This window comes from Podarcis melisellensis (genome assembly GCF_964234715.1).
Source record: "Podarcis melisellensis genome assembly, chromosome: 5".
Classification (NCBI taxonomy): domain Eukaryota; kingdom Metazoa; phylum Chordata; class Lepidosauria; order Squamata; family Lacertidae; genus Podarcis; species Podarcis melisellensis.
In genome coordinates this window covers 39,458,616-39,481,243 of record NC_138537.1, presented here as the reverse complement: position 1 = coordinate 39,481,243, position 22,628 = coordinate 39,458,616, and the positions used below count along the sequence as shown (strand labels likewise).

The window sequence follows — 22,628 nt, the reverse complement described above, 5'->3', positions numbered from 1 at the left end:
GACGATATGGGATTGGGGGGGGCAACTCCCATCTCTTGCGGGGGTGCAATTAGTGCCAGCACCGTCCGTTAAGAGTCTGGGTGTAATCTTCGATACGTTCCTCTCTATGGAGGCACAGATTACAGCTATAACAAAGGCGGCATTTTTTCATCTCCGCCAAGCTAAGCAGTTGGCTCCTTATCTCTCTCGCCCTGACCTAGCCACTGTGATCCACGCGACGGTCACCTCCAGACTGGATTATTGTAACTCGTTCTACGTGGGGCTGCCCTTGAGACTGACCCAGAAACTCCAGCGGGTGCAGAATGCTGCAGCGAGACTCCTTATGGGGTCTTCGCTGCGAGATCACATTCATCCGGTACTATACCAGCTGCACTGGCTCCCGGTGGAGTACAGGATCAGGTTTAAGGTGCTGGTTTTAACCTTTAAAGCCCTATACGGCCTAGGACCCTCGTACCTATGGGACCGCCTCTCCTGGTATGTCCCACAGAGGAAGCTACGGTCTGCAAATAAAAACATCCTGAAGGTCCCAGGCCACAGAGAGGTTAGGCTGGCCTCAACTAGAGCCAGGACTTTCTCGGCTGCGGCTCCAATCTGGTGGAACGCTCTGTTACAAGAGACTAGGGCCCTGCGGGACCTGACATCTTTCCACAGGGCCTGCAAGACAGAGCTGTTCCACCAGGCCTTTGGTAAGGGCGCAGCCTGACTCCCTCCTCTGGCAATCTGCACAGAATTTTGCTTAACGCTTGCCATCAATTTGTTTTTAATTAATTTTTATAATGAAATGTTTTTAGAATGTTGGATTATTTGATTGTTGTTAGCCGCCCTGAGCCTGGCTTCGGCTGGGGAGGGCGGGATATAAATAAAAGTTATTATTATGTATATAATAATAAATTTTATTTATATATAATATAATATATAATAATATGTATATGTGTGTATGTATATGTATATATGTGTATATGTGTTTGTGTATTAATGGCTCTGCTCAACCATCGCTTTAAGTTCACACCACAGAGATCACCCACAGTCATTCAAAGGCACTGAAGGAACTAGTCAGAAATCCCTGGACTGGATCCCACACAAGTCTTTACCTGCAGGCTGTGGTCATGATCTGTGATGGAGGACGGGAGGGGCGCCTCTCAAGTCAGAGACTGACAAGAATAATATTTTTTTTAACGTGAGAAATATCTTATTCATAGTTTTGACTCACGGGGCAGGGGGAAAACTCATGGTTTATCGTCAAGCGTTCCTCCAGTTTCGGTTTCCTTTTCTGATTTCTGTGTCCGTGATGATTTCCTTTCCATGAAACGGGCAGAGTTCCTCACTTCTCCCCGAGCGCAGCTCCGAGCAGGCAGCGCCAGCCCTCGACTGGAAGACGTTGAGTTTCCTTTCGTTTTCTCTCGCTCTTCTGGACGGGGAATTCCTCCTCCTGCTTTCTTCAGCCCCTTCCTCACAGCCCCATCTCCGCTCAGTCAAAGCAGAAAGGTAAGTCAAGGGACAGGTCGGTCTCCCCCACAAGGAAAAGGCGCTCCGGGGGAACCGCCCTTCCCGTCTGCGCTAGACTCCCTCTCGCAAAAGAGCGACAGACTCCGGAGGGACCCCCCTTCTGGCACAGCTGGGGACTCAGATTAAATGCAGAAGAAAACCAGGGTAATTTAACCCGGGTTGGTGTTAGTTGCAAGGGACACCTAAAGCTGCGTCGAAGTGGAAAGAGGAAATCGCAACACAATTAATTCCACAGCCTGATCTAAAGCTAAGGATTCCCTGATAGGGTTTCTCATTTTTGGAAACGGAATCATTCTAGATAAACGCTAGATAACTCTTAATTTTGCTTGTTTAAAAACCACATGATTTCCAAGGTCTTTAAAACATAGTTTGGTGTTGTTTGTAGTATGTCTGCTCCAGGTACTTCAGCTGAAATTTTGGAGTGGTTCAGAGCCCATAAAATGGAGATTTCTGCTGCAATTAGAGATTTGTTTCCTTTTCTCTATGGCCTACGAGACAAGAATATAATCTCTGAAGAAGATTTTAAGGTGACTATTGTATCTAACTGATGCAATTATTTTCTGCTTAAATTCCTACTTTGCTGCTCAATTCAATTTTTTAACATACTTTTTAATGCATTGTAAATTTGCTGTTTTGAATTGATTATGATTTAGTAATGATTTCTTTCTATTGTTGAGAGTGAATTTCTGTTAAATTATTATTTATTGATACTTTGGAAGTGTAGTGTTTTATTCTGATTATCACATATTCCTTTATTTGATATAAGATATTTCTTTTAAGTCATATTTTTATTATGACTAGTTTGTTTTGCACGGGATTGTTATGTGTGTCCTTGTATATTTTGTTGTTTCTTCATATTGTAAACTGTCTTGTGTATAGCAATATAGAAAGATGGTATACAAATTAAAAGTAAAATGAAATGAAATAGTAGCAGCCTGGATAGCTAAGTTGGTTAGAACATGGTGCTGATAACACCAAGACTGCAGGTTTGATCCCCGCACAGGAGAGCTGCATATTCATCCATTGCAGAGGGTTGGACTCAATCATTCTCAGGGTCCTTTCCAATTGCACAATTCTACGATAATAATAATAATTTATTATTTATACTCCACCCATCTGGCTTGGTTTCACCAACCACTCCCAAAAACACAATACAGCATTTAACATTAAAAACTTCCATAAACAGGGCTGCCTTCAGATGTCTTCTAAGAGTTGGATAGTTGTTTATTTCCTTGACATCTGATGGGAGAGCGTTCCACAGGGCGGGCACCGCTATTGAAAAGGCCCTCTGCCTGGTTCCCTGTAATCTCACTTCTTGCAGTGAGGAAACTGCCAGAAGGCCCTTGGCACTGATTCTACGATTCCATCCAGGTTGTGGCTTGTTTCTGAAAAAGTGGCGTTGAGTCTTCCTCTGCCATTGGTAAAAGGCATAGGATAGGATATTAGTGTTCAGAGACATGTAAGCTGCCCAAGGTATTTGAACTTGGCAAAGGAGGATAAATGACAATTTCTGCTTCCTTTGATTGTGCTAGGATAAATATCTAACTAATCTGCTGTTAGATCTGGTAGGAAATGGGAAAGTTACTCTGTATTTTCAGTCTAAAAGATGTTTTGAAGACAGAGATCTGAAAAACCTTGTATTGTTTCTTTCTAGAATTGGCATGATTGGGTAACTGCAAATCCAAATGATATTCAAAGAGTGGTATACGATGTCCTTGAGAGGATTCAGAGCGATCTGTCAGCGATAAAGGAAATCTTTTGCAGCAGTAACCTGGCAGCATATCAAGACTTACGGCCACTATATGAAAGCCTAGAAATTGGTAAATCATCTTGTATTGGGGACTAAACCTACCAGTTGAGCCTTAAAGATATATAGCCAAAAAGAAAAAAAAATCATTAGCATTTGAGAAATGGTATAGTCAGTGTTTGAGCCACAAAGCCTTGTTCAAGTCTTTTCCCAGCCATGCATTTACTTTGTTTCAGTCCTCTGCCTGCCACCACAAATGACATAAAGGTAAAGGTACCCCTGCCCATACGGGCCAGTCGTGTCCGACTCTGGGGTTGCGCGCCCATCTCACTTAAGAGGTCGGGGGCCAGCATTGTCCGGAGACACTTCCGGGTCACGTGGCCAGCGTGACGAAGCTGCTCTGGCAAGCCTGCACCAACGCAGCACACGGAAACACCGTTTACCTTCCCACTATAAAGCGGTACCTATTTATCTACCGGTACTTGCACTTAAGGGTGCTTTCGAACTGCTAGGTGGGCAGGAGCTGGGACCAAACAATGGGAGCCGCGGGGATTCGAACCGCCGACCATGCGATCGGCAAGTCCTAGGCGCTGAGGTTTGGGACGCCACCCGCATCCCAAATGACATACTTAAATAAAACATAAACCAGCATATTCAAAGTTCAGTAAAGCTGGTCCTAAGGATCATTGCCCAGGAGTGCCTATGCAAATAGTTAGGTTTTCACCAGCAGGCAGAGCAGCTGCATTCCCCTGTAATGTGGGGGCCACAGTAGAGAAGGCCCTTCTCTGGGCCCCCATAAGATGTACATTTTCTGGGTGCAGCACGACTAGTAGGTCCTCTTTTGAGTTTCCGTAAGACACATCATGATTAGAAAGCTTCCAGAAATGTCAGTGAGCAGGTTGCCTTCAGACTGCTGTCATTTGTCATATGGGAACTGTAACCTTTGACATCCGTTTCTTCATTTCATCTCGGAAAAGGGACACAAGAGCAAAATCTGGATTTCCAGGGCACGACACTGCCCGTAACCTGTGGAACAGCACAAGGCATTTTACATACGGATATATTTGCAACAGGTAATCATAAGGAATATGATACCAATAGCAAATTAAAAAATTGGTGTTTGCATAAATGTGTGGTGTTGGGAGGAGGAGGCATCAATGTGGGTGGTCTGTGAGTATCTTTTATTTTCTGGGAATACTTTGAATACTGATATCCTATAAAGCTCTTTAATTATATTCCACTGTATCCTGTGAACCTGGGCAAGCCTAAAATAATTCCATCAGTACCACAATGGGATTTTCAGTGCTTTTGAAATCTTTCCCTATTTATTAATGCATGCTTAAATGATTTTATTTAGCTTTAAATGTTTTGTTTTTGTAACAGAACAGTGCCATGTTGATTCTCTTTATCATTAATGCATTTACATTTATACGTGGCAGTTATCACAACCCATAAATCTGAATGAAAAGTAATTGGCGATTGCTCCCATTTCTTCAAAAAATAAAGAAACAATTTATTGTGACCGTGTACAGGAGGAAGGGGGACAGGGAGGAAAGCAGGTGTCAGGGAGTCTAGCTGTGGTGACCAGGGAGAAGAGTTGGCGGAAGAAGATTGGAAGAAATTTAAAGACTATCTACAGAAATATTGCAAAATTAATGAAAGTTAGAATGATGTCGGATAGAAATTAAGTGGTTTCCAGCTGTAATGCTTTAAGAGAATATGGGGGGGGGAAGGTTTTAGAAATAAGTTAAAATTTATTAATAAGGATTTGCTGAACTAATAATTTGAATTGGAATACAAAAAAGGGAGGTATGAGGAGGTCTGGGAAATAAGTTAATGAAAAATAAGTAATGGAAACTTTATGTGTTTTTAATTATTTTTATTTTTGTATTTTTGTATTTTTTTGTCTTTTTACTTTTTGATTTTTATTGTATTATTATTGAAAACCTTAATAAATATTCTTGGGGGGGGGAAGGGAGTCTAGCTGTGGTGATGGGCTAGTTCATTCTGAGGGGCTCTGAAGTTTGGCAATAGCCGTCATCAGCCTGAAGTTTCTTTCCGACTTCCACACCACCATCTCGGCTTCTTTCTCTCTTCAGTGAAGTCTGCTGAATGGGATAGGTCAGGCATAGGCAACCTCGGCCCGCCAGATGTTTTGGGACTACATTTCCTATCATCCCAGACCACCAGTCCTGTTCACTAGGGATCATGGGAGTTGTAGTCCCAAAACATCTGGGGGGCCGAGGTTGCTTATTGCCTGGTATAGGTGCATAACATTAATGAGACTGTTCTGTTTGTCAAAGGAGTTTCAAGAAAAAGTATTGAGGGTTCCAATGGAAAGTGGTTCACACCATCACAATTTCAGACTGAAGGAGGACGTAAACACTGGAAATGGTGGAGAAGAAGTATCCAATATGGGACAACCTCATTAGACACATTAATAAAGGTATGCAGTTCACTTGTAACAGTCATAATTTTAATGCCTCATTTTCTTACTTGCAACTCCAAAGGAATTTCAGATGATACCATTAAGGCTTTACAGATAATAATCCACATATTTTATTCTTAAAATGAGTACGTTATTTTTAAGCTGCTTTGAGTCCCCTAGGGGAAAAGATGGGGGATAAATAGATTTATATATGATGATGATGATAACAATGATGATATTCACAATGATAGCTTCAGATTCTATACTATATAACTGGAGTTACCTTCATAACATCCTTACGCAATAAAGAGGGAGGAGAATAAAGAGTGAGCAAGAGGAAGAGACGGAGCTCGGGTGCTTCATCAAAAACCACAAAGTGTACTTTCCCTTACTATCTCTTAGTCCCAACCCCACCCTTGCTGAAGGGAGGCATGCAAGGTAGTTTCCTTGTACCTGACAGTGAGGTCAGAGGAAAATGAATTGCCATTTATTCCAATTCAACCCCAAGCAGCAGGTTTTCCCTGGGGAAAGCGGTGGGACAAATAAGTGTGGATGAGCCCTTAGTAATACAGTGGTACCTTGGGTTAAATACGCTTCAGGTTACATACGCTTCAGGTTACAGACTCTGCTAACCCAGAAATAGTACCTCGGTTTTAAGAACTTTGCTTCAGGATGAGAACAGAAATCGTGCTCTGGCGGCGCAGCAGCAGCAGGTGGCTAAGGTGGTGCTTCAGGTAAGCTAAGGTGGTGCTTCAGGTTAAGAACAGTTTCAGGTTAAGAATGGACCTCCGGAACGAATTAAGTACTTAACCTGAGGTACCACTGTACTGAGTCAATTAACATTTGCAGTGGGCTAAGAAACCACTGTCTCTCTTCAGGCTCAAATGAATGTAATTCAGCCGTTTCACAAGGGAACCAACTTTTACATATCATTGTTCATGCATGGCAACTTTAAGGTTAGCAGCAGAATGTCCCAGCGGAATGAAATATTCTCCTACTAGATTATAAACATATAATCTGTAGTAAGGTGTCTAATTTCTTATGAGTTCACTTCCTAAATTCAGGTGATGTTTTGGGATTCTGATTATGCCTCACAGTAAACCTAATAAATGTGATGTTTATTTCAGAGGGGACAGCTACCTGAGCCACCACAAAATTCCAACAGGACAACAATGATGGTAAACATTTCCTTAACAGTTTTACTTGATTTAAACTGGCATATGAACAATTTATTTATTCACTTATGTATTTAGATATTTCCTAACTTCCCCTCACCCAAAATGGTTGTACCACAGTTTACATTTAAATAAGGCAATACAAAACATAATATATAACAAAGAAAAACAGAGAGAGAGAGAGAGAGAGAGAGAGAGGGAGAGAGAGGAAGCTTCATGTGTGAGTGAGATTTGCAAGTCAATAGGCATTGTGGTGAGAGACTCTTTGTCCAGCTTGCTTGCCCCACAAAATGATGGTGGCACACATGAAGGACAAAATCTAGTGCCAATGATGACAACGAGGGCTCAATCCCTTAGCCAATTATTATTTTTTACAAAACTCTTACAGTATTGAAACAAGACACGAGAGTGCAATCTTAGTCAAAGGCAGGGATCCTGCTCACAGTTTCTTTGAAATTTCCACTACAAGTGCTCACACTGCCAAAGAAGTAAGCTATGCTTTAAGCTAAGTAATGGGGTACCCTTCTGGCAAATTTTATCTGGCCTCTCCATGTGGGCCAACTTTGGCAGGTAGATGGGACAATCCACATGGCGCCATTATGTCACAACATGATTGGCAGGCGGGGTGTCTCATCCCACTGCCAAAGCCCCTTGAATGGGGTTCCGAAGTGCTCAAAAACCAGCTGAAAGTTGTGTGTTTGACAACCAAGCTTAGTTACTAGTGTAGCTAGCCAGAGGCATGGGGGATGGTGGTCTGTGCCAGGTAGTGGCGGTGGGGGGTATCTGTAGGGTGGCACCTGGGTCTGTAGGGCAGCACGGTGTCTTGGGATTCTGGGTGGCAGAGGAGCCTGTGGGTGGCAAGGTAGTTCCTAGGTGTTTTGAGTGGAGCCACTTCCCTTCCCTGAAATTGGCAGCCCTAAAAAACGCTGAACTACTCTGGTCTGCCCCAAGCCCTGGTGGGAGTTGCTATATTGCTGAGTGCAAGCGATGTTGCCAGTCCTGTGCTCAGAATGGGCATCTAGTGAAAGAAGCAGAGAAAGAAGCCTGTATTTTGCAGACATTGGAAGCAAATGGGGCTGCCCCACCTATATGGTATAAGGGGCTTTTCTATATATTTCCAAATGGCACTCAGCATTCTGTAATTGATGTTCATGTTTAGTCCTGACTGAGCTGATTTGGGGAGGTTTTGATCCTTTAGGGTTGTTCCCTAAATATTGTTTGCACTGCTGCAAATCCCAGGTTTTCCTAAACATGGTGATGACTTCCTCTTGTTTCCCAGTGTCCATGTTTTGGCACTCACTACCTGAGTTCGCTCTCCCCTAGGAGATATGGGAGCCATCAAGGTCAAGCCTATGGTAGCAGTCCAAATAAGGTTGGGGGAAGGTTGGATCAAGAAAATGCAGAATTCCCTGATAAAATAAGCTCAGTTTCACATATGCAACTTATAAAAGGAATAAAACAAAAACAGGAGAAAGAGGAATCATCTTTATTCAGAAGCTGAAAAGTCAGCCATGGCCAGTGAGTAATCTTACAAGGGTACCTTATCTAAACACCCTCTCTGCTTATTATAAAGGGACCCCTGACCATTAGGTCCAGTCATGACCAACTCTGGGGTTGCGGCGCTCATCTCGCTTTATTGGCCGAGGGAGCCGGCGTTTGTCCGCAGACAGCTTCCGGGTCATGTGGCCAGCATGACTAAGCCACTTCAGGTGAACCAGAGCAGCGCACGGAAACGCCGTTTACGTTCCCGCTGGAGCGGTACCTATTTATCTACTTGCACTTTGACGTGCTTTTGAACTGCTAGGTTGGCAGAAGCTGGGACCGAGCAACGGGAGCTCACCCCGTCACGGGGATTCTAACTGCCAACCTTCTGATCGGCAAGTCCTAGGCTCTGTGGTTTAACCCACAGCGCCACCCGTGTCCACTGCTTATTATAGGGCCCAGTAAATGTTACCTGTGTTAGCTTCCTGCCAAAAATGTTTGGGGAAGGTTGGATCAAGAAAATGAAGAATGTCCTGATAAAATAAGCTCAGCTTCACATATGAATAAAATATAAACATACGAATAAAATAAATAAATAAAACAGGGGCAGAACCTGAAAACTCAGTCATGGCCATTTATTAGTGTTACCAGTGGTAGTCTAATCAACAGTGAGTCAACAGTGAGTAATTTTACAAGGGAACCTTATATAAACACTCTCTCGGCTTACCTTTTAGGGTCCAATAAATGTTACTTGTGTTAGCTTCCTGCTCTTCAGGTTGTCACATAAGTACTAAACCAAGAAAATAGGAAGATGCTGAGTATATCATGTAATAAACTGAATATATTTAAAGAAAACTACCAAAGGTTATTTGTTGCATAAAAAATAACAAAATCTGTTTTTAAAAAAAATCCTATTTTCCACACCGTTGTTTATTTTGATAATGGTGATGTGTCTGCCAGCTGAATATCCTTTTAAACCACAATTCAGGGCTTTTGCCCTCACAAGGTGGTGTACAAGAAACACCACATATTAAAACTCACCCCCCCATGCATTCTGATAAATTTATTTTTTACAGTCACTGTTTTTTCCTCTTTAGTCTGAGCATGATGATGTATGTATTGTGTGTAAGAAAGAAGATTCACTGATATGCTGCAGTTCATGCCCCAGATGCTTTCATGAAGATTGCCATATTCCGAAAATATCTGCTGAGAAAAGGTAGTTTCTCCACCTCAATTTCTGTATTATTTTTTCAATCTATGAAATAACAACATCAATATCTTACAACTAAAGCATCTGCTACATTTGCTAAGTAGTGCAAAGTCATACAACATGAATTGTAGCCCATGACTCAGGCTAAAACTGCATCTATTTGAAGCCCAACAATAACTTGTTAAGCTCTGGGCATCTCGACTGTGGACATCTGAATTAATGTTGGCAGTAGTGTGGTTTGCATTTCACACCAGTTTTCATATTATTCTCATGTTGAGTTAAGGTGCAAGTCTGTATAAGGAAAGCCACACAGATTTAAATATCTTGTAACAGGTAAATTAATATTAGCTAAGGTAAACAAGTTAGTCACTAAGGTCGGTGATTATTATGACTAACCAGGGCTGGCCCACCCAGGAGGCAAGGTGAGGCAACTCCCAAGGGGCCAAGTTGCCTTCACACACACCCCTCAATTGATGGGCCAAACATTGATGGGCATTGCCATTCAAATGGTGTGGGTGCGCTGCATCATGTGTTCGATCATGTGGGGCAGGGCTTACCCTCCCCCCATATTTTATTCAATTGGGCCAACAGCAGGATCCACAGGGGCAGCTGATCTGGCTTCAAAGGAATGCTCTTTGAAGGCTGGTTATTACGTCCCCTCGGCAGCCTACCCTGTACCACCTCCACAGCAGTCAGTGAACAGGAGATGCTGCTACTCTCCTCCCAAACCTAGGGAGGAAACGACAGGGTCTGCCCTCTGGGGTCTGCTGGGGTCTGCACCCAACTGTCATGAGCCAGAGTGAGCCCTTTTCCCCCTGCCCCATGACAGCTTTTGATTTCTGCTTCAACCAACAGGTAAGATTGATTTCCTTTGATTCCTATCAGGTATTCTATTTCAAGTATCAGGTACGGTTGATTTGATTCCCTCCTAGTTCCCAATGTAGATATTCACTCATCCCTCAGGTGCCAAGATGTATTGGACTGGTCCTGTGACTAAGGCCTTTTCTTTTTATTTGTTCTGATGCTTATTCAGCCAAGGATCTGTTATCCTATGTCTTTTTGTCTGAAAGCATTGTTTGTTTAAGAACGACCTGGTTGTATGGCAAACTTGCAGAATTAATCATAAAACATTATAATCAACAGCTACCAGTTTGGCAGTGTTAAATGCAAATTGCATTCAATGGTATTATCACACTTTGTTCTGCTTTCCAGAAATAGGTGGAAATGCACCTTTTGCCAATGCCCCAAACCAGCAAGCGGCCGTCCCCGTGAAGAGCACCTGGTTCTGAGATGGAAGATGCGTGGCAGGACAATTGTGGTGAGCTACATCAACCTTTTTCTGCTTCAGTTAAATGACAGGAAACATAGCAAAAAGAGGGCTGTGACATTAATTGCTTAAAAATCTGGGATGATCGAAACCTTTTTTCCCATTCATTAAGCCTTAGAGGAAACTGCTATCAAATATATATAACTCAAGGTATTAACACTAGCATAAAAGCCCTAAATGGCTTAGGAACCAAATATCTAAAAGACCATCTGTCAGGGTTTATGGGTTCAGAGTCAATCCAAGTCCCCCAACAAGTAAGCCCAACAGAGACTCCATCTCCTCAGAGTACTGCGGAAGGATGATGTCAATCAACATTTGATGATCTCCTTCTACCTGTCAACAATAGAAAGTGTCCTTTCATACTGCATCATGGTGTGGTACGCTGGTTTGACATCAACTGATAGGAAGTGCCTACAGAGGGTGGTGAATACAGCACAAGATATTATGGGCTGTTCTGTGAATCCACTGGATGAAATAGCGGAAGAACGTTGCCTCAAGAGAGTGAGGAAAATTCTTAGGAATGATTTACACCCTGGCCGTCACTTTCTTGATCTCCTGCCCTCAGGCAGAAGATATAGAAGCATGATTGGTAGCAACAACAGGATAAAGAACAGCTTCTATCCGTGGGCTGTTAGGCTGCTGAATGAAAAGATAACAACAAGGCAACTGACCTTCAGGTGTGGTGGGTGTGCATCAGTAAGCGAGGGGAATTAAGACTAAGAGAGCTGAGTGGGGGGTGCTTGTATAATCTCACTGTATACAAGTTGTACAAGTGACAATAAAGTATTTCAATGGTGCTACCACCCCCTTCTTACAGAGGATGCCTGTGGCTCACTGAGATTCCAAAAAGTGACAGCTAAATCACCACTTTCTACTACCTGAAGCCCCCAGCAAAATGAAACACTTACATCAGAGGTTTTCAACCTTTTTGGGTCCATGGCTCCCTTGACCAATTGTACTCTTTCTGTGGCACCCCTGTGGGGCTCAGGAGCCCAGTTATGTCACCCCTTGCCTCAGAGCCAGCAGCATCTCATCCTTTTTCAAACACCCTCCCTTCTGGAGGGGTCCCTCAGTCTCCTCTCCCTTCTCCTTGGGAGTCCTCCGGGCAGCCACTGCCGCCACTCCTGATCTCTGAGCTGCCCCCCCGCCTCAAAGAGAGGTGCCTCCTCACACTGCCTCACAGGGGCCTGGGAAGCCCCCCCACCAGCCAGCCCCAAAGACACCATTTGCCTGAGGAGCTTGCAGCCAGGGCTGCTGCAACAAACAGCTGCGCAAGCCTTTGAGAGGCAGAGACACAAGAGGGCATCAGAGGAAGGGAGGGAAGGCAAGAGGGACAGAGGCCAGTGTTGCCCAGCACATTGACTGAAAACCACTGACTTACACAAAAGCCAGATGTGACTAAAGAGATCTGAGGCACTGGGTTTCGACCAAGGCAAGGCTCCAAATCAACACAGAAAAGTACATAATATTTACTTAAGATTACTAAATAGCAGCAATACAGACCAACATCGCTAGCTTTGCTTATCAAAGTTATTGTTACTGCTCTATTAAAAAACAAATATGATGGGCTTGCTAGAAAAGAGGGTCTTGGAAATCTTGGTTTTAGCACCATCATGAAATAATTGGTCATGTGCTCTTTCAGTGTTGATATTACAGTGTTACCTCGGGTTAAGTACTTAATTCGTTCTTAACCTGAAACTGTTCTTAACCTGAAGCACCACTTTAGCTAATGGGGCCTCCCTCTGCTGCTGCGCCGCCAGAGCACAATTTCTGTTCTCATCCTGAAGCAATGTTCTTAACCCAAGGTACTATTTCTGGGTTAGTGGAGTCTGTAACCTGAAGCGTATGTAACCTGAAGCGTATGTAACCCGAGGTACCACTGTATTGCTTTTACCAAAGTTCTAAAGAAAAACATGCATCAGAATAAAATAAAATTCAAATTTTATGTTAAATTTTGTTTTGTACATATGCACATTTAATCACTAAGCAAGTAAAGCCTGAACTAAGCAAGTAAAGCCTGATGATTAATTACAATTTCTTAATTGATAACTAAAGTCTCATTACCAAGGAAACATTATATTGGTTGTGATATATATTAAGGACACTTCTTTGAATACAAATTTCATTGAAATTTCTGGGAGTTGTTTCCAAGTAAATATAACACATGCATATTTATTGGCATGGGATCCTTATTTTATCTGAGTCCCCTTAAAAATCTGTTCCTTTTGTTTTATAGAAATGCGAGTTCCTGCTTTTGAGGATCTGGTGTCAGCCTAAAAGTTTTCTTTTTGTTGACAATCTAGCTACAGTAAGTCTTGTTGACTACAATATTTGGGACATTGATGCAGAAATGGTTCTTTAAAATGTTACAAGTGCTTGAGTTGAAATTGCAGGAAATTCTACAAATATTCTTTCCTGATGTGCTGATTTAACAGATACAAAATTGTAATGCCGTCATAAAGAGACCCATGCGGCTCAAGTGCATAGCAGAGAAGTTGCATAAAGAAAAGTACAACACAGTGGGAGATTTCGTAAGAGATATGCGCCTGATGTTCAAAAATTTCCAGAAGTTTTATAAGGTGAGTTCCAGTCTCTCTTTCCCCTACAGTTCCTTTCCAGTGCATTTTAAAGATGCAGGAGTGAGTAGAGGAAGTAAAGTTATATTTCCATTCTAATTGAAATAAAAAACAAAATAATTAGGGTGGGGAAAAGCGAAAGGTGATTTAGTCCATTTTCCATTTCTTCCTCCCTCACACATACTCACAACCTCTCTCACAATGATCACAGTGTCTCATAGTCAGCAATCCAGTAAGTTTCCGAGCACAATTCAAAGTGTTGGTGCTGACCTTTAAAGCCCTAAACGGCCTCAGTCCTGTATACCTGAATGAGCGTTTCCACTCCCATCGTTCAGCCTGGACACTGAGATCCAGCGCCAAGGGCCTTCTGGCGGTTCCCTCATTGTGAGAAGTGAGGTTACAGGGAACCAGAAAGAGGACCTTCTCGGTAGTGGCACCCGCCCTGTGGAACACCCTCCCTTCAGATGTGAAGGAAATAAGCGGCTATCTTCTCTTTAAAAGACATCTGAAGGCAGCCCTGTTTAGGGAAGTTTCTAATATTTAACACTGCATTGTTTTTAACACTCGATTGGGAGTCATTCAGAGTGGCTGGGGAAACTCAGGCAGATGGGCGGGGTATAAATTTATTATTATTATTATTATCCTCATGCATTTCCCAATAATCCCACCTGGCAGCGGCGGAGCAAACCGATCGGGCGCCCAGGGTGGCGCAAGCTGGAGCAGGACACTCCTCAGAGCCTCTGAGGAGTCTGCCTGCCTCCTCTCACTCAGCCGCCCTACAGCTGAGAGGGAGGCAGCGGGCGGACTGTTTGGGCAGGGCCTGCGGCACTCAAGCCACTGCGTCATTCCCAGGAGAGATGAGTGGCTTGGGCATGCTGCAGGCCCCACAGTGAGTGCTGCCCGGCATTTTGTCACCCCCCAGTGGTGACACCCGGGGCGGCCTGCCCCCACCGCACTCCCATTCCTCCACCACTGCCACCTGGAACCCCTTTTGTCTTTAAAAGCTTGGCGGATGTCTGTGGTTATTATAGTAAAGGTAACTCGTAACTTGTGTGCATTAAGCTTTATGTACTTGATAACAAATAATACAAAGAAATTAATAGGAGGTGGGCATCTGGGGGGAGATACTTTGGTAATCCCACCTGTCATTGAACCCAATGTGTTTTGACTATACGTGTTTTGATTTTGGCTTCACGCTCTGTCCTCAGAATGTAACCCTGGTGTAAACTGAGAGTCATCTGTATAAATAACTGAGAATCTACTATTTCATTGCACTGGTGCATAAGTTGCCAACAAGAACCTGAATTGTCTAGTAGAGTAGGGCAACAGAAATATTTAAATACATAGCTTCCCTTGTTTTAAGTGTTTGAAGCAAAATGGTAAAATTTAAACAAATAAAGCAACAAGCTCCACACATATCAAAGTGAACATTTTAATTTTTTTTCCTAGGGCAGTGACATGGTGGAATATGGAAGAGAACTGCAAGCTGAATTTGAAAACAGCTTTCGGGAAGTGTTTTCTATTCCGTAACAAATTTCTTAAATTCATCGGTTTTCAGACATGTGAGCCAGTTTCTCAGCTAACCAACTTTCCATGCATTATGTAAAAATTGGATATCTGTATAAGTAATACTTCATGCCAAATTTTAAAAATGGTGCTTTATATATGTATAACTTAATTTTTATTACTCAGGAGGATACATAATGCTACCTGCATTTTTTAGGATTTAGAAATTGAATTGCCATGGGGATTTTAGGTGGGTTTGCAGGAAGTACAGGGAAAATTTATTCTATGTATTAAAATTATTTGGCTAAAGAGTCAGATTTATAACATGGCCATAGCAATGGTTTCTTCCATTTCCTTAGCTTAAACCAGTGCTTTCCCCCCCCCTTAAAAATGTTAGGGCTACTCTCCTTTTCCTACTCATATTGAAACACTGCCCCTCAATGAGGCCAAACTTAGATTCACAAAATGTTTAGGGGTATGGATACCCCTGTGTCCCCCCAGAAAAAATGCACTGGCTTAATCCCACCCTCTCCCCACAACCACTAGCTGTGGTCAAGGTAAGAAAATCAGGTCCAGAGGTTCCAGCTGTTGCAAAACATTGCAGCTAGTGCTAGATTGTTGAGGGGATCAGATTATCTCCCCCACATAACTGCAGTGCTCAAAAGTCTGCAGTGGCTGTCCATATGCTAGCAGGTCAGGATCAATATTCTTATAATGCAGGCATCCCACTCACTTATGTGTGTGCCACTCACATGTGACCTTGTATATGTGTGATGCTGGGAAATAAATGGAATCATGCCAGGAAAGGATGCGAGAGAGCTGGAGTCCTCGTGGCTCACAGAAGACTCTCTCCGAAGCCTGAAGAGGACATAAGTGAAGGCGGAGGAAGTCCCAAAGAACGTTAAGATGTGGAGCTTTGTTTAGGCTACCTAACAGCAGCTGCCTGCAGCCTCCAACCTATCCTCCAGTCTCCAGCCAGTCCCAACTCTAGCTGAAGAGAGAGTTGGGGAGAGAGAGAGATGTAGGAATAACGGAGGACGACAGGAGGTTGGATGCAGGTGAGCTGTGCAGAAGCACGCTGGCAAGCATGCTTCAAGACAAGCTGCCGGCTAGCTCTGTAGAGGCTCCTTTTATTAGCACAATATGTATAACTAGTCAGATACATTTTGGACTGTGACCTTTACACATCTTCTAATCCCAAGATCGAGGGGTGGTACAATGTTATTTTGGCACCTGTTCCCACCACGTCATTTCCCCCTTGAACAATGTATGATGAAGGAGACAAAGGTCACAGACAGGGCACGGCAGACCACTAAGAGAGCAAAGGTTATATAGAGGGTATGATGTTCAGACAGCTGTGGCTTTGTCTGCGGGCAGAAGTGTGTTCAACACCCGGCGATCATTCATGAGAGAGAGCGCGCAGGAGAGCAGGGGAAAATAGGGGTGTCCGGATTTTTACTACTTGAAATATGGCAACCTTAACTACACAAGGGCCCAGAACATAACCTCCACATAAGTGGGGTGAAACCTAAAATTTACAAGGCCCTTAACAATTTGGGTTCAGGATACCTCCAGGACCACCTAATCCCTTATATCTCTGCCTGATCAGTGTGGTCTTCAGGAGTCACTGTTTATGGCATGGCTGAGATGCATGGCTTGGATTTGCTAGGAAACATGCATTTTGTATTCTGGGTCTAATTTTATGGAACTCCCTTTCAGTTGAGGTCAGACAACCTCCCCTCTCTTGAACTTCCAGCACATACTGCATTGTTAAAAAAAATTCCAGTGGGTGTATCAAAGTATGTGAAACTAAGTAAGAGAGTTAGGACAGCAGACAGAGAGAGACTTAGTGACAGAGGGAAGGCAAAAGTTAAGGGAACAGCTACCAGAAAGCGATTCAGCACAGAAAGTATAGAGAGAGGCTTAAGAGTTTAAACTTGCTTAAATAAAGGTTTTTTGTTTTGTTTTATAGTACCCCTGCCTGATCCTTAGCGATAATTAACACCACTTGAAACAGTGGGCATTTTAACTGAAGTTGCAATTATAATTTCAATTGAATTTTATTTTTTTGTACTGCATCTTTGTAAACCACTTAGAGACTATTGTAGTTAAGCATATGTAAATTCTTGAAATAAATAAATAAATTTTTGCTATCTGGACAAACTTTATTTTATATGCATCTAATATCAATATGCAAGGACACCTATTGATTGGTGTCTCAGAAATATGAAAAGATTAAAGGTGATATGGGTGATGCATTTATTCCGTGTTTCTTGCACCAATTGATAATTACAATTTTTTCCCTTTTATTTCCTGTATATAATGCCCCTAGGAGTCCTACAGGGGGGGGGATATAAATAAAATATTTTAAAATGAATTATGCATGTCTACAATTCGAAGTAACAATGATAATAACAGACATTTTACAATAAGTGAACTAGCAAATTCACAAGCTATGAATTCCAACGTACTTTCATGGAATGGAAATGGAATTGCTTCCAGTTAAGGTGCCAAAAATCTGTAGCCACTGCCGAATTCTTGAAAGCATCCTCCCTGCAAAAATTAATTGTAGGATAAATGCTAGCGCTGTGCAACTGATCATTCTGAATACTAAATAATGAACTGATTTGATTTGTGCCAGACCTGAATTTGGTAAACAAAGCTCTGTGCAATCTGAATCACATAAATATGGAGCAATCTGTTGTAATCCAGATCTCAGAATGGTCTCCAAAATGTTGCACCACCATATTTATTACACCACCATATAAGGAAAATACAAGGGACAGGTGACAGGGGATAGAGAGCTGTACTTTGTTCACTGAGAACTCTACTTTCCAATCCAGGGCTAGAATCTCACCCAACACTCTTCAGACACAAGGCTGGGGCGTGGGCTGAGGTGGTGGTGTAATTATGAATGTGGTGGTACACAATCCAGGGACAAAAATGCCCTGACAGTGAGGGAAAAGACAGGTGAAGTATTGTGAGGCTTTGCTAATATATTTAAGCACTCTTGTGAATCCACTCCCAGAACATGTATTGCACTGCAGAATACTTCATTTCTTTCTGGTGTAATGTTTTATTGGCACTGGCGTGCAGCATTCTAGGTTGCCTAGTACATACACGTCAATTCCGCAATTCTATTATGGTTAATTCTGCATGTTTTTCCCTTCTGATATAATGAGCAGGTAGGAGATGGATCACTGGATAAGAGAATGTAAATACCTATTGTCTGCCTTGTAACCTGGTTTTTCTTTACATCTTACAATAGAATCATAGAATTGTAGAGTTGGACGGGACCCCAAGGGTCAACTAGTTCAGGCCCCTGAATCCTGCCCACAGGTGTCCGACCATGGATGGGCTTGAATCACCAAACTTCTGGCTAACAGGCAGACACCTGGGAATAATGTCTTCGCAATTACCAGATTCTGTCAGTATGCCAGTTGCGTCCAGTGGTCCTTTACCTTGCTGCACTTTCCCATTAGCAAAAGTCCTCTGAAATGATAAAGGAGAGTAAAAATAAGCTGAAACTAGGGATGGTATTCAATGCTAGTCCTACTCTGAGTAGAGCCAAGGGCATGACTAACTTGTGTTCATTCATTTCAATGAGTCTATTCTGGGTAGGTCTGATGTTACTATTATTCTTCCACTGCTGTGGACAAATATCCTTACATCCAACTTTATCAAAGTAAATTTCCATTGAAAAACAAATGATCAGCAGCAGGATGTGTAAATGTTAGGCATTGGCTGGAGAAAATATATATGGAGGCATATATGCGTGTAGGATGGTCAGATTTAAAAAAAAACAAAAACAGATGTGGTTTGATATGCCATAATATGCACAAGCTCAGATAATGATATGCATCACTTCAAAAAGTTGGGATGAGACTAGCAAGCTTTCTACACAAAAACACACCTGAGTGGAAGAGTCCTTCCCTGTAATGAGGAAAAGGCGAAAGAGAGAGAGAGAATGTGTTAAATTTACCGTAATCACTGTTTTGCAAAACTGCAAAGGGGTGGAACGAAACTAGCAGACTTTCTATACAAACATCGCTTGCAGGAAGTGTCATCAGGAAACAGACAAAGCTCAAGGAACAGAAGGAATTCATTTCAGCTTTCACTACTGCTTTTCATATGGGGACTAGAGAATGCAATGAGGACTAGAGAATGCAATTGTTGGTCAGCCAGTGATATTGTACCATAGCTGTCAACTTACAGATTTGAAAATAAAGGACCAGCAGCCTTGAAAATAAGGGATCAGCAGCCAAAATAAGGGATTTTCCGGGCACAGGTATGTTCAGCTTCTGAGCCCCTCCGAGCTAAAGGCAGAAAGCCCAGCCAGCAGCCAAACAAAGCTTCATCAATAAGGGACAGCAGCGGGACATAGCGCTGGGATAAGGGACTGTCCCACCAAATAAGGGACGCTTGACAGCTATGTATTGTACGTGCCTTTATGCATGCAAGATGCAGTCATGAATGTGCTGGCTTTCTGTTATGATGCGGATCGGCTGTTCTAAGGTCTGGAAAGCAAATATTATATATGCACAACAGCCTTTTTCAGAATAGCAAGAATATTAAAGCCATTCTGCTACCTTCCTATAGTTATCCAATAATATAGTCAGGAAATACAGAAAAGGTCGTTAAAATAAAGAAGCTAGTTTTGCACATCCTAACAGGCTCATGCAAAAAATTAACTAGTGAAGCTCTTTCAGACATTAACCTAAATGGTAGGAGCAGCTTCACTTCACCTGCTTAATTTCTTTTCAGCCACAGAGGTAGGGACCCCCCCCCAAAGGCATCAGCATTAGAACACACTACAGTCCTTCCAACATCAGATGCCAAATACATGTGTGAGTGCAAGTAATTGAAAATCTGGGAAATAGGGTGTGGGGAAGTCTTCTCAGCTTTCTCACTGGCTGAAGAATGTGCCAATACAGCAGTGAATCCATTAACATGCTAGTACCCTGACTGTGAGGGACGCGGGTGGCACTGTGGGTTAAACCACAGAGCCCAGGGCTTGCCGATCAGAAGGTCGGTGGTTCAAATCCCCACGTTGGGGTGAGCTCCCGTTGCCCAGTCCCTGCTCCTGCCAACCTAGCAGTTCAAAAGCATGCAGTGCAAGTAGATAAATAGGTACCGCTCCGACGGGAAGGTAAATGGCGTTTCCGTGGACTGCTCTGGTTCGCCAGAAGCAGCTTAGTCATGCTGGCCACATGACCCAGATGTGCTGGGCCCAGGGGTAACCCGAGTAATATGGTACAGGTCCGGTCCCAAATCCAAGGGTTCCGCGAGGAGTCAGTCCGACAGGACCAAGGCAGGACACGAGGCAGGAAACCAGGCAAAGTCAGGCACAGGATCACAGGCAGGTTCTGGTAAACAGCAATGTTGCTCTTGCAACCTGGGGTGGGATCCAGCAGCCTTTTATCTCTGTTGGGGTAATGGACGGTCCTGATCTCCCGGTGACTCCCCTCCCTCTCTTGCCCGAAGGCAAGCGCTCCTCCTGCGGGTACTCAGGTCTCTCCTTCTCTCAGACCTTAGTCGCTGCAGCTCGGGAGATGTCGGTGGGTTATTAGACCCAGAAGCCACCTCAGCCTCTCCTGATCCGACTGGTAGTGGAGCAGCTGTAAGTGATTGCCCAGCTGAAGGCAACAAGGTAATCCCCACATCTGGAGCCAAGGCAGGCTCAGGCCCCTGACTCGGCCCAGCTGGTGCTTGTTGCAGGGGAACCTGTGCAGACTGGGGCTCTCCAGAATCAGGCCCCAGAATCAGGCCCTCAGCTGCTGCCTGAGGCAAAGGATCCGGTGTGGACTGAGACTCCTCTGAGTCCGACCCTGAGTCCCAGGCCATCACACCGGAAGTTGTACGCTGGCTCCCTCGGCCAGTAAAGTGAGATGTGTGCTGCAACCCCAGAGTCGTCTGTAACTGGACCTAATGGTCAGGGGTCCCTTTACCTTTACCCTGAGTGTGGACAAACAGAAGAGGTTGAATGTGCAGCCAGTGATAACTGTGTCCCATTCTTTCCATCACAGTCAAACGTTTTGACAAGCACCAGTATGTCAATCTTGTCTGTGTCAAGCTTCTTCAGCAAGTTCTTCTATAGTGGGATCATCTACAGTACTGACAAACCAGCACTGTAAGACAGATAAAGTGAGAGAGATTAAAGACTTAGGAATTGGTTCTGTATCATGATTCCCAAGGATGTAGCACCTTAAACACATACTGTGGTACCTTGATTCTCAAACGACTTGGTATTCAAACAACTTGGAACCCAAACATTGCAAACCCAGAAGTAAGTGTCCCAGTTTGCGAACTTTTTCCGGAAGCCGAACGTGCTCCATTTTGAGTGTTACGCTTCTGATTTGAGATCCACGCTTCCGTTTTGAGTGCCTGGGATCATCTGTATGTAAAGCAGAGACTGTACCACACAGCTGTGGCCTTTCCCTTTCCTGTGGTTGAGCTCTATCTCTGTAGAACCACTCAAAGGAAAAATATCCCAAATGGTGGTGAGAGAATATGCATAGCTAAAGGTACGGTACACTTGCACAGCACTATTATGTGGAATATATTCTTTTGTTGCACACATCCTATGACAGAACAGTTCTTGTTTCTCCGTCATCTTTTATTTTAAATCATTCCGTACAGTTGAAATACCAGATCAAGTTATGCTGGGTAGCATAATTACTACCATTACCATTATTGTCCTTAACTTGAGTTTTAAGCCTACAACAGTGCCAGCCAAGCTCAAGTTTGCCCTTCAACATCCTACACACGCCACAATAGGAGTTGTGAGGAAGATGAAGATATGGAGTTCCATCCATCTAAACAGAGAGAGCAACATCTGGGTATCAGCTGATTAGACATTGATGATTTTATTTTAAGTCACTTCTGACACCCAAAACACACTAAAGTCGCATGGCTGAATAGCTGTGATACTGAAGCACGTATTTGGAAATGATGCTATTTTTTGGTACTCTGAAAAATTAATGAGGAGCTAAACTCCACTTATTGGGCTGCATCCATGATTCTCTGTCCACTAGATCAAGGGATCTTGCTGTAATGGACTGCTGAGTTTTAATGTTGCCTAACAGAGGAATCCAACGCAACAGCTGCACTAGTGGAAACTTGTTGTGCAACTGATTCTGCAATCTGTTTTACCGCAAAGTTACCAGCATCTTGCTTATGTATTTGCTTGCACAACAGCATCCTACCGTTTGAACCCAAACACTGCAAACTTGGAAGTAAATGTTCCGGTTTGCAAACTTGATTCGGAAGCTGAACATGCTTCGTTTTGAGTGTTATGCTTCTGATTTGAGTTCCACCAGTGGCGTAGGAAGTGGGGTGTAGTGGGTACGGACTGCCCTGGGTGTCATCACTGAGGGGGGTGACAAAATGGCAAAAATATGTGTCTTTAAAATAAAACAAATTGGGCTCGCAACACTTTTTGAAAAAACAACATAATACTTATTTAAACATTTTAGTTCAAGTCAACAAACGCAACAAAACTGAACTCGACGGATGTGTATGTGTATGTTGACTTGTTGAGGTTAATTAATTGTCAGATGAAGTTATTAAACTTGTTTTAAATATATATATATTTAAAGTGTAATGTTCGGCTTCCCAAAAAAGTTCACAAACTGGAACACTTACTTCTGGGGTTACAGTGCTAAATTGTGT

At 43.1% G+C, this 22,628-nt stretch overlaps 1 protein-coding gene and 1 long non-coding RNA gene across 2 annotated transcripts in view; one reads left to right on the top strand and one right to left on the bottom strand.

Moving 5' to 3' along the window:
- The first annotated feature begins 1,193 nt into the window (after positions 1 to 1,193).
- LOC309370572 (nuclear body protein SP140-like protein) lies at positions 1,194 to 16,392 on the top strand. The gene is made up of 11 exons (XM_081912474.1): positions 1,194 to 1,485; positions 1,892 to 2,033; positions 3,161 to 3,326; positions 4,231 to 4,326; positions 5,557 to 5,699; positions 6,809 to 6,859; positions 9,436 to 9,554; positions 10,761 to 10,866; positions 13,112 to 13,183; positions 13,311 to 13,454; positions 14,901 to 16,392. Exons 2-11 carry the CDS (start codon positions 1,893 to 1,895, stop codon positions 14,979 to 14,981), a joined length of 1,119 nt encoding a protein of 372 aa, XP_081768600.1. The 5' UTR covers positions 1,194 to 1,485; position 1,892; the 3' UTR covers positions 14,982 to 16,392.
- LOC309370586 overlaps positions 11,561 to 22,628 on the bottom strand; it is a 147,457-nt gene continuing 136,389 nt past the window's right edge. Inside the window, exon 2 of the long non-coding RNA XR_014168620.1 lies at positions 11,561 to 12,727. This is a non-coding gene — a long non-coding RNA (uncharacterized lncRNA). The remainder of the gene's footprint in view (positions 12,728 to 22,628) is intronic.

Excerpts from the sequence above, each read along its gene's own strand:
- LOC309370572 (XM_081912474.1), top strand. The coding sequence starts at position 1,893 with ATGTCTGCTCCAGGTACTTCAGCTGAAATTTTGGAGTGGTTCAGAGCC. Across the intron at positions 2,034-3,160 it reads TCTCTGAAGAAGATTTTAAG|AATTGGCATGATTGGGTAAC; the intron begins GTGACTATTGTA and ends GTTTCTTTCTAG. Across the intron at positions 4,327-5,556 it reads TACGGATATATTTGCAACAG|GAGTTTCAAGAAAAAGTATT; the intron begins GTAATCATAAGG and ends TGTTTGTCAAAG.